The 12,388-nt window shown below is 43.3% G+C and overlaps 1 protein-coding gene across 1 annotated transcript; it reads right to left on the bottom strand.

Annotated features, from left to right (window-relative positions):
• Positions 1 to 6,484: 6,484 nt before the first annotated feature.
• On the bottom strand, positions 6,485 to 9,970 carry LOC121862949 (alpha-1A adrenergic receptor-like). The gene has a single exon (XM_042361405.1). The coding sequence runs from the start codon at positions 8,054 to 8,056 to the stop codon at positions 6,485 to 6,487; it is 1,572 nt and encodes a 523-aa protein (XP_042217339.1). The 5' UTR covers positions 8,057 to 9,970.
• Between the last annotated feature and the right edge of the window lie 2,418 nt (positions 9,971 to 12,388).

Below are 12,388 nucleotides of genomic sequence, written 5' to 3'. Positions count from 1 at the left end.
TCCACTTCTATGTCTCACTGTGACAATGCCTTTATGTCTCAGTGTAATGGTTCTTTATGTCTTAGTGTAATGGTTCCTTTATGTCTCAGTGTAATGGTTCCTTTATGTCTCAGTGTAATGGTTCCTTTATGTCGCAGTGTAATGGTTCCTTTATGTCGCAGTGTAATGGTTCCTTTATGTCTCAGTGTAATGGTTCCTTTATGTCTCAGTGTAATGGTTCCTTTATGTCGCAGTGTAATGGTTCCTTTATGTCTCAGTGTAATGGTTCCTTTATGTCGCAGTGTAATGGTTCCTTTATGTCGCAGTGTAATGGTTCTTTTGTCTCAGTGTAATGGTTCCTTTATGTCGCAGTGTAATGGTTCCTTTATGTCTCAGTGTAATGGTTCCTTTATGTCTCAGTGTAATGGTTCCTTTATGTCTCAGTGTAATGGTTCCTTTATGTCTCAGTGTAATGGTTCCTTTATGTCTCGGTGTAATGGTTCCTTTATGTCTCAGTGTAATGGTTCCCTTATGTCTCAGTGTACTGGTTCCTTTATGTCTCAGTGTTTGATAACCTGTCAGTTAAAATACCTAAAAAAAAAAAATCTGTCTATTTTGCAACGAATGACACATTAAATAAAGACAAAATAGTCGTATAATTACCACACGAGCTTACCTGATGATCGTAAGACAACACACCTGGCTAGAAGTATCGTCTACGACAACACCCTCATGACCTAACCTAAAGGACGAAATCATTATCTTGCCGTTTTAAGATTGCTTGCAAGAAAGCACTCAATATTTAGATCCTCGTTCTGTTGAACTAATGGAGGCCTTGGAACGATATTAAACGGGTATTTGGAGGAACGTTGAACGAGGACTTTAAGCAACCTTGAACAGAGACTTGTAGAGACGTTAAAAAAGGACTTGTAGATACGATAAACAGGGACTTGTAGATACGATAAACAGGGACTTGTAGAGACGTTAAACAAAGACTTGTAGATACATTAAACAGGGACTTGTTAAGACATTTATCTGGGACGTGTAGAGACGCTGAACAGGGACTTGTAGATACGATAAACAGGGACTTGTAGAGACTTTAAACAGGGACTTGTAGAGACTTTAAACAGGGACTTGTAGAGACGTTAAACAGGGAATCGTAGAGACATTAAACAGGGACTTGAAGATACGCTAAACTGGTGCTTGTACAGTAGAGTCGATGGAATTGGATGTATAAAAGTTCTGTTTAATGGCTACGAATATTTAAGCGTTTTATGTTGCCGCTTTAGCATCCAAGTCGATTTAAATTACTATAAAGAGATATCCAAACCGTTATAGTGTGTTAAATGTGACAGACAGGTTTATTAATACTTAAGTAGGGGCACATCAATCTGAACTGTTATAAATAGACACTCAGATCGATCATAGATACACACACACACACACACACACACACACACACACACACACACACACTCTCTCTCTCTCTCTCTCTCTCTCTCTCTCTCTCTCTCTCTCTCTCTCTCTCTCTCTCTCTCGCTATATTTTATTTACGTAACACTTTCGGTAATCAATAATCCATGTTAACACTCTCACCTCCTCTGTAATATATCATTGGCCAGGTGTCTCTTACCTTCATTTCGTCTCCGCTAATTAAGAAGTGATTAAATCAGTTTCTGATATCTGGGTGTGGAGGGGTGAAGGGGTAGAGAGGGAAGTGTGGGTTAGGTGTGTGGGGTGTGGATAGGTGGGGGGAAGTAGGTGTGTGTGTGTGTGTGTGTGCGTCTTTCCACTACATTATTACCAGTCCAAATTATGTTAAGCACACTACTTAAAGTTATATCTGCAATAAATAATGATAAGTGTTAATTTATACTGTCTATAACAACTGGTGAACACATGAAGTTACTTACATTCTTTAGGTAACGCTGTGGTGTGGCTTATTGACCAAGTTAGCGTCTAAAGTCACTTAAACACTTTGGGAGAGCCTCTGCTATATATTTTAGGTAATAATGAATGTTTTAGGGGAGATATTACGCCCAAAAACTATAGACACATTAAAACACATAAAAATAACTACACACGCGAGATTAGGTACATTTCAACTATATAAAGAGAGTTGAATACCATACGAAGAAGGAAGAGAAACACAAAACGACAAAGACTACGATTTGGTTGCTTTGCCTCTTTCAAACTACGCCCACTTCAACCCTACCTTATGAGATACTGTTGAGGCTATTTTAGTTCACTTTAAGGCCAAGCAGATGGTGCGGGCATACTATTTTTCCATGTTTAACGTACAGTGCAGTATTAGAATGGGCTGTAGAAATAGTGGTGGCACAACTACCCTTACCTATACAGAATTTTCGGTAAAGTTAATGATATTGTATTGTAATTATTGTTAATGATGATGGACGATGCCAGGACACATTTTAGTATTAAATTTGGGTGGTTGTGGAAATAACATAAATAACACAGGTTATTGTTATCAATATATGACAGTAATTAACATATATGATATTGTGAAAGCTCATTTCTAACACCACTAAACCACAACACCACGACACCACACCACGACACCACTAAACCACAACACCACGACACCACAACACCACGACACCACAACACTACAACACCACAACACTACAACACCACAACACTACAACACCACGACACCACAACACTACAACACCACGACACCACAACACTACAACACCACGACACCACAACACTACAACACCACGACACCACAACACTACAACACCGACACCACAACACTACAACATCACGACACCACAACACTACAACACCACACCACAACACTACAACACCACGACACCACAACACTACAACACCACGACACCACAACACTACAACATCACGACACCACAACACTACAACACCACGACACCACTAAACCACAACACCACGACACCACAACACTACACCACCACTGCACTACACCATCATACAACTACACCATTGAATCATCATTGTACTAACCTACCACACCACCACAACACTTCAGCACTATACTACCCCACCACCACTGCACTATACCACCACTACACCACCACTGCACTACACCATCATACAACTACACCATTGAATCATCATTGTACTAACCTACCACACCACCACTACACCACAACACTTCAGCACTATACCACCCCACCACCACTACACCACAACACTTCAGCACTATACTACCCCACCACCACTGCACTATACCACCACTACACCACCACTGCACTAAACCACCACACAGTAATTTTTCTCACCAGCTGCTGTTAGATCCGTCTTTAACTCCTGCCCAAACAGAACCCGGCGTCAACACTCACTTCTCATGCCTTCCTCAATCAAAAATCACTCTTGTATTCGTCCTTTAACTATTTACGACATTCTTAGATTTTTTTTTTTTGGGTCGCCATTTTGACTCTTACTTTTATGTCGTAGTGTAAGAGTTAAGATTTTTTTTTCTACGAGCATTTTGGACTAGCGACTTCTCTTCCAGCTGCCCAGGAGAGGCAAATCAACTCCTTCATTTCCTCCTTCCTCAATGACGATCCTCTCTCTCTCTCTCTCTCTCTCTCTCTCTCTCTCTCTCCCCACTTATCTTTTTTGAGTTTTAGTTTGATTATCTAATGAAAACTTTTGTTGAAGTTCTAATGAGCCTGATAGAGAAAGTGAAAGTAAAAATGAGAGAGAGAGAGAGAGAGAGAGAGAGAGAGAGAGACCATTAATGGGTCGAATAATTTGGCAGTTAAACCCCCCATACCACTTACCTACCCGGGTGTTCTTTCAGGAGTTGGGATATAATATATGCTTTTTCTTTCGTTTACCCAGAGTTTTGCTTATATTTCCGAAGTTCAAAGAGTTTCGAATACCATCCTTCCTTCTTTTAGATCCTGGATGCCGGTTTCATTGTTCGAATATCTCCTTAACTTTTTTCCTCTGTTTTAGTCAAATCGATAAATTATTTCCCATTATTTGTATGATTTAAACTGTTTCTACATCTTATTTGTTTCTCTGAAATATCTATGTACATTCACCTTCACTAGTGCGTTTACAGGGGCTTGCTTTATGAATATTAAAAAAATCAGCACATTGATATATTTGATTTAACATTGTTTTTCTTTGATTCCATAGTATGTTTACTATCGCGAGTTTTCTTCTGTCGAATGTAAACGAACAGCGTTGCCACACTGCACAAAACCTGACGAACCCCTGTAAACTCCCTAGTGAAGTGGACTGTACCTACACTGTCTGTAGTTTTCATATTTTCGAAGCTTCATTTTCTAGTTTGAATACTGCCCAAACTTTTCAAATATATTTTGGATTCAACTTTAATATCTTCAGTATATTCAGAACTTATACAACCAAACTAAAATACCTTTATAATGGATACCACCTTAATGACTCGTATATAACGGCTTCAAAGTATCGAAAAATTTTGAAGCAGCCTTAAAATAGATACAGCTCTCGCCTCCTGTCCAAAGGGTCTCTGATTCCAGCCTCCTTTTGTGCCGATGACTTAGTGTATTTAGTATATACAAATCGGATCCACTTGCACTTTTCGCCAACACTAAACTGTAATTATTTTATCTAATACTATTTAAACCACAACTTTGAGGTTCGAGCATATCCGAAGTCCTTTTTATTCCAGCATTTTGATTTAGTCCGAAGTTGATTTCCTTATACATCACCGTTACTATAAACGCCGTCGACCTCCTCTTTATCTCCCCTCCTCTCTAAAACAATCTAAGGTCCTCTAACCCCAAGAGGACTTCTTGTAGAGGGCTCTTGAACTCCGCCTCCTGCACTAGAGTTATCTTTCTGCCTCCCAGTTCACTAAATACTCTCTCTCTCCACGTTAGTCATTCTGCTTAAGCACTTGTGCTCAGGACTTTGTAATCAGAAGAAAAAGATTTATTTTTTCCGTGAGTTTTGTGTTTTATTTTTAGTCTCTTAACCCTTGTCTCTCTTAACTCTCTGTATATCTGTTTCTCTGATACCTCCTTCAATTTAAGCCTTGCCTCGTCTCTCTCTCTCCTTTGCTTGTGTCTCTCTTCCCTGTCGCCCTGTCTCTTCCTCGGTTTATTCCTTACCTTATGTCCGTCCTATCTCTCTGTCTCTCTCCGTTAATTCAATCCCTATCCCTTGTATCTCTCTTTTCCTCTCTATCTCTCTGATATCACCCATAGTTTAACCCCTTACCCTGTCTCTATTTTCTTTTCTCTCTATCTCTCTTGTGTCTCCCTCAGTTCATTTTATATATCTCCACTAACGTCACTTACACCTCAAGTTATCGTCAACTTATTAACACGAGAGAGAGAGAGAGAGAGAGGGGGGGGGAGAGAGAGAGAGTTAAACAATATCCCGGTACAGAATCCGATCCTTTCCCCCCCGCCCCCTCTTACTACGGTATAGTATAGTGTGTGTGTACAGGTTCTGATCCCCTGACCCTTAGTATTACCCGCCAGTGCTTTAGTCCATCACTTTGGTTAGGATGTTGTAGGTTAGTAGTCACTTTGTGTGTGTGTGTCTGTGTGCGTATACCAAAAACTATCATGCGAACAATAGAATATTAACTGTAAATATATTGAAGGATACGATATATAAATTGAGTGATTTTCATACTCGTTTTAAAAGTAACTGTAGCGTTCTGTTAATATATTGAAAACCAGCGTAAGTAGGGATGTGTTTTGGTGAGTTCTGGGATATTTTAGAAATTAGTGTACGTAATGGGTGTAATATTAACTGTCCAATTATCTTGTGTGTATTTTAAAATTTTGACTAGGAACGAGTTAAACCATCGTTCTAAAAGTTTATATCGTCGTATTAAAGGATTAAAACCCTCGTCTTCAAAAGGTTTAATAATCGTCACCATATTTGAATCATCAAATTTAAAAGGTTTAATCGTCATTCTCCAAGAGTTAAACCAACATCTTTAAATGTATTAATCGTCATCCTCAAAGAGCTAAGCCATGGTGTTCATACAGCTACACACCATCGTCCTCAAAGTTAATAAGATACTTTGTAAAGACTGGAAGTGTTGTGTTATTCGTCACAGTCAGTCGTGTGTCAGTGACTATATATCTCTATCACGTGAGTGGCGCGGCAGGCAGCCAGTTGTCAGTACAAAGTGTGGAGTGAGCGACATATGCTGTAAATCCCCCCCCACCTACACACAGCCATTCTCTCACTCTCTTATTCTGGCTCATGTGCTGCGGCTAGACACTTGCTCCTATTGAAACTGAATGTCACTGCTGGCATGAGGTGGGTGAACTTCCGTCTGGCAAATTGTTGTGGTGTGGAGAGGAATTCTTCGTGCGGTTGACTGTTGGTATTGGTTCTTTAATGAATGAAGAAAGTGTGTGGTTTGAGAGGTCCCTCATACAGTACGTTCACCTGACCGGTGTAATGTGTCACACGACGTGTGATGCAGGTCACGTTGTTGTGTCCTGAGGGCACATTGCTAGCTACAGGATGTGACAAAATTTGTTTAATAAGGAAATGCAAAAGAGATCCGAGTAGTTTGCATTCCAAAACTTGAGATATGACGTTGAATACACGAAGTCCTTGAAATATACTTCACGACAATGTCACTGCTGGTCTCACGCTGTTCATGCCCAGTGTAATAGTCAAAACTATCCACATTAAAGACGGAGGGAACATAGCTAATATACTCACCGAGAGGGAGGATGAAGAAGAAGGGGAACCAGCAGAGCAGGAAAACGCCCACCACGATGCCCAACGTTTTCGCCGCCTTCTTCTGTCGCCGGAACTTGGCCATCTTGCCCGGGGGTCCTGCTAGCCGACGCTCGGGTGAGGTGGAGGGCGACTCCGGTTCCTGGGTGGCGTCCCTCTGCTGCTGCTGTTGCTGTTGACGCCCCCTAGTCCTCCCGCGGCCGCCACCCTCCCCGACACGGTCATTGTTCCAGTTAAGGGGCGTCATGGCCAGCCGCAGGTGGGGCGTCGGCGGCATCAACTTTGCTACACCTTTACCGCGGTGGATCCTGAGACCTGAACGCTTTTCTTCGGGTTCTGGTGGCTTTGTCTGCCCGTTCACCAAGCAGTGGCCATTTATGCCGCCCACTCCTGTGGCCAAGCCGGCTGCCATGCCCGCCGCGATGCCCACGCCCATGCCTCCGCGGTGAGCCCGCAAGGTGAGTTTAGTGTCACCGCCGCGGTGGACCCTGAGTGTGACGGAGGTCTTAGTGGTCTTGACGCCGCTCTCCAGGAACTTTGACTGCTGGATGGCGGCACGGTAGATGCGCCAGTACACCACCAGGATACATAGGCTGGGTAGGTAGAAGGACCCTGTTACAGAGAAGAGGACGTATCCCAGCTCCTGGTTGACGGTGCACACGGTCGGGTCAGGGTCTGCTGGAGTTTTCCAGCCGAAGGCGGGTCCTATGGATATGACAATGGAAAGCGCCCACACCGCCGCGATCAACACGCACATCCGTTTTTCGGTCATGATGGTCGAGTAGGCCAACGGTCGAGTGACCCCGATATAACGGTCGAGCGAAATGACGCAGAGAGACCAGATGGAGGCAGTGCAGCAGAGGACGTCAGCCGTCGCCCACACCCCGCAGAACACCTGCCCGAAGTACCACTTGCCAGAGACCTCGAGGGTGGCACTGAAGGGCAAAACAGTGGTGCCGAGGAGGAGGTCGGCCACGGCCAGGTTGACGATCAGGTAGTGTGTGGAGGAACGGAGGTTACGGGACATGAAGACCGCCAGCAGCACCAGCACGTTACCTCCGATCGTCAGCATCACGATGGTCGCCAATACCACCGACTTAACCACCGCCTCCACCAGGGAGTTCGTCGTCCACTCAGAGGCCAAGTCCTCGATAATCTGGTCCCCTGGCAAGGAGGAGGGGAGGGAGGCGTTGATGGTGGCCTCGACAGAAGCATTAACAGAGGCGTTGACAGCAACGTCGTCGTCGGGCTCCGGTATGTCGGGGTAACTGTCGAAGTCATAATCGTCGTCGAAAATCCAAGAAGTATTGAGGAATCTGAGGGTTGTGGGCCCCTGGTACCAGTAGGTGACGTTGCCTGCGTTCATGGTGGTCTGGTCTATGTCACGCCCCCGTCACTTACAACTATGATCCCAACACTAATGAACGACACCGAACAGTTCATAATAATAATATATATTTTTCTCTATCAAGGAATCACTTGTGTTTTGTGATAACTAGTGCTCATCATCCTGCACATTATTTGGTTCCTCCCTCACACTCAAACAGTCACTAACACATTAATCTAACGCGTGATTTTCTTTATATATCAGTGACTTAATGTCGTTGTCTCGTCACTGCCCCATACAACGCTGGTCTGGGCTCCCTCCAGTATACTCCTCATGAACATCACTCATCTTCTACTGTCCCTCGCTGGCTTCACACTGCCTCTATGGCGTCATATGTATTATCTCTCGGGACTAATTCACTATCTCCAATAACTGTTTATATTGTTCACGTCGTTTCTGTGGTAACAACAGTCTCTTGAGGGTCCATCGCCTATCTGTCTGTCTGTCTGTAATTACAAGTTGTCTCCAAGGCCAAATATTATCTCTCCGGTGTCTTTCCTCCTGTCTCTACTGTCTCTCTCCTACATGTACGACCAGGCGTTAGATACATCACAAACTGTTATGCTGAATTCATAAATATCTCTTAAGGGTTGTTTATAATCTCTTGCGTCACAGATCATCTCTTCGGCTACACACAGTTGTCTCACCGGCGCCATAAACTGTTTGTGACGCAAGGAGCCGTCACATACCACGGTCCACTAACTCCACAAATACCTCTCAGACGTCATGAGCTATTTACTGGAGCTATTAACTGGGTCTTCAAGCGCCACAAATTGCCCACGCGCCACTAATTGCCTCCTTCCAGACACCACTAAACGAGCTTCTCCGCCTGCATCACAATAAGTTCCCTCACTGTAGTTTCGTCACTTTTCTCACTTGTAAATTATGATGAAAATTTAATATATTTCTCGGTACCTGATTGGTGTATTTTGGTTCATAATTATGCAGAAAGGATTAAATTAGTCGCATATATCGAAAATCTTTATCTCCTCGTCAATATTTCTCACATACACATCAGGTTTTAGTAAGTAATAATGATAAAAAATGAACTTGTGTTTTTTAAAGGCCCGACGTCCTTCTCCGGTTTAATATCCTACACATGCCCAGTTTCCTAAAGGATCTTTTCAATTAATCCTTCACTACTTCAGTTATTAATTCCTTTCTCTTCCTGTCGCTGTAATTGATAGAATATTACAAAAAACCAACGCTACAGTATTTGTTTAAACTCATGTTAAAGTTACATGCTAATAGAGTGTAGAGTTTTTGCGTTAGTTTATACTATCACAGAACAGACTGATGTTAACAGACCACAGACAGGTGTTAACAGACCACAGACTGATGTTAAGAGACCACAGAAAGTTTCTTTAGTAATAAGACTAGATTCACGCCTTGACATAAAGATGTTGCTATAATCGTAATAGATCAGGCATTATAAAGATATCGAGACGTTACACTTTTTGTCAGATTATATCAGATTGGGCTAAGACTCATGGCAAGGCACCGTTCACACCTGTGGGGGAGGCGAGCCAGCACACGTGTTCCTCCTGACGGCACCTGACGGTCACTCTCACTTCCTGCTCCCAGGCGTAAATTATGTAGCCAAGAGAATGCCCGGGAGTGTTGATAGTGTGGTATGAGAGTTGCCTCTACACATTTTGCTGGCAGTCATGTTTAGTTGCAAAAAATATATAACACGTACAAGTTTTCGCCTTTGCTTAAGTAAAGTTTTGTAATGTATTAATACACTAAGCAGTCTTATTGTTGTCTGGAGAGAATTCGTTACAGATGGTTTGTTAATAGTTTGTTTTCCAAGTTTGCGAATAGTGGAGGAGTGTGTGAAGGTGACGAAGTGAGCGAGGCGGGGAGAGAAGCGTCGTACGTGGCGCTGTGACCCACACTGACCTGGGGAAGCGTCGCTCCTGCTGCTCTACGACCGCGACCCGCGCACCTCCCCGTGCTGGCCTGCTAAACACCACCACCGCTGCCTCCCTCACCGCCTCCACCTCCCTGCATAGACTCGTGCTAATAACAAGGATCGTTTGAGAGAATATCCAGCATTTAAATAAAAGATATCGACATTTTCTTAAAGGAACGCGACGTGAGAAGAGGTAATCGTGGCAGACTTCCTTTACCTCTGCTCATACATTCCGTGAAAAGTTGTCTGGGGAAAGATTCAACGCGAAAATTCTAGATATCTGAATATTTTAAGGAGTACAATAGGTGTGGGGGAGAGGCATGAGTATATTGATTATGCCGGACCCGTCGCTCTTACCCGAGCTTTACTTCCCTTCTCACATGCATCCGATGAGAAGAAAAAGACACTTGAGTGAAAGTTCGTCGCGTGAATTCAGGATATGTTGCAGGTATTACAGGAATTCAATACTTGATAGAGACTTATTCTATTATTTATGTCACTTTTTTCCACCAACGTAGACGGAGAATCCTAACTGTTATAATGTTGTGAATGTTCCCGCGAGATATACAGAAAATACTCAATCATATACAGGTATGTGATCTTATAGACAAAAAAAGGCCTTAAAAGACTAAAATCATCGTATGTTATTCAAGATATGTACATTGGTGATCAAAAAGTCTCTGTGCACCTGTGATAATGACTTTAGTTGTTCTTTGTTACACCTACATTGTTGTCTATCTTGTTCTAGTTACAGTTAATATTGGAAATGTTATCAATTTCCAATAGTAATCTTGATCATTTCCAATATTTACTGTAAGTAGAACAAGGTATATAACAATGAAGGTAGATTTATCAACCCCAGATAATCTACTAATCCCTAACGAATCTACCAGCCCAAAATAATCTACTAAGCCCAGAACTGGTGTGGCATCTTTATAAAAGTTTAATAGTGCCACCACCGTCCCTGGCACTCTCTCGCTGGACCTTGAAAGGGATTTTGTGTGCCATAATTGGTTCTTTATCGTGCCATCTATATGCTAGGTCGGCACTTAGAGCCTTTGGTGAGAGGAGTTGGTTGTGGACCCCTCCTTTCTTTGACCTTCTTCCTCCTCCTGCACCTCCTCTTCCCCATCTTCACTGCTCCCTCGTTAGTTACCCTATTTCCTCCCCTCCCCCCATCCCTCCCTCCCCCTCTCCTTCTTCTCGCACCTTCCCTCCCTCCACCATCTCCCCTCTTCTCCCATCCCCCTCCCTAACCTGGCACCCTGCTACCTCGCCCTTTCCTCCTCTGCTTTACTTCTCCCTTTCTCACCATCTCCTCTTCCTCCTCCCCTTTCCCATCTTTCCCCTTCCTCCTCTACTACACTCCTCCTTGCCTTCCCTCTTTTTTATTGTATCCTACCCACCACCCTCCTCTCCCTTCCCCCTTTTCTCCCTTTCCTCCTCTGCTACAATCCATCTCTTCACTTTTTCGCAATGTATCCTCCCCATCACCCTCCCCACGTCACATTTCCCACCCAACGCCACCCAACCCTAACATCACCTCCTTCCCTCCTCTTTGTCGTAAAGGGAGATGGTGTGTTGCCACTTGTCTCCTGGGATACACACATCCACCCATCTCACCTTTGATGTCCTCCAGTACTGTACCTTCTCTTTACATCCCTCCCCCCTTGTGCGGCTATTACTTGTATGTAACCACTTATCATTAGGTCTCGAGACGCTCATTATTTACCACCAACAATGACCAAGTAAAAATTCACACACACACACACACACACACACTATTACTACTACTACTTTGCTGTCACTCGGAATCGAGTATGACGATCATCCAGCTATGAGACAATGGTATGAGTTGTTACGGATGTCACCTTCGTTGGTGAGATGAGGTGACTAGAGAGGCCGATAGAAGACCGGCAGGGTCGTTCACAGATGTTGCACGTGTGAAGGGGTACATCTAGTGCGGGAGGGGCGGCGGCAGCGCCTTTTCTCTCTCTCTCTCTCTCTCTTATCTTAGTGATGTGATATTTTTAAACTTGGAGGCGCTACACGACCCCTACCCTTCCTTCAGAGTCAACTTAAAGCATATATAACATACACTCGGAACTCCCTGGCGATACGTCACCATTACTACGCGATCCACGAAAGTATTTGCAAGAACGCCCACTGACGGTGACTGATAGATTACCAATATATGGACAGATAAATAAATAAATGAATAAATGAATATACAGGTAAATATGTAAGTCAATAGAGATATACATATGCATATTATATACTGTATATTCGCCCTCGAGTATTAATCAATAGATATCCCGTAATCTTCTCCCGTCTCTCTTGGTCACATCTACACTTCTCTTACCTTTCTCTTCTCCCCATGAGCCATTTATGTCCAT

Source organism: Homarus americanus, unplaced genomic scaffold, assembly GCF_018991925.1.
Source record: "Homarus americanus isolate GMGI-L3 unplaced genomic scaffold, GMGI_Hamer_2.0 scaffold24922, whole genome shotgun sequence".
In the NCBI taxonomy this organism is placed as follows: Eukaryota; Metazoa; Arthropoda; class Malacostraca; order Decapoda; family Nephropidae; genus Homarus; species Homarus americanus.
Note: the sequence above shows the minus strand (reverse complement) of the source record. Positions and strands in the feature narration are given on the sequence as shown.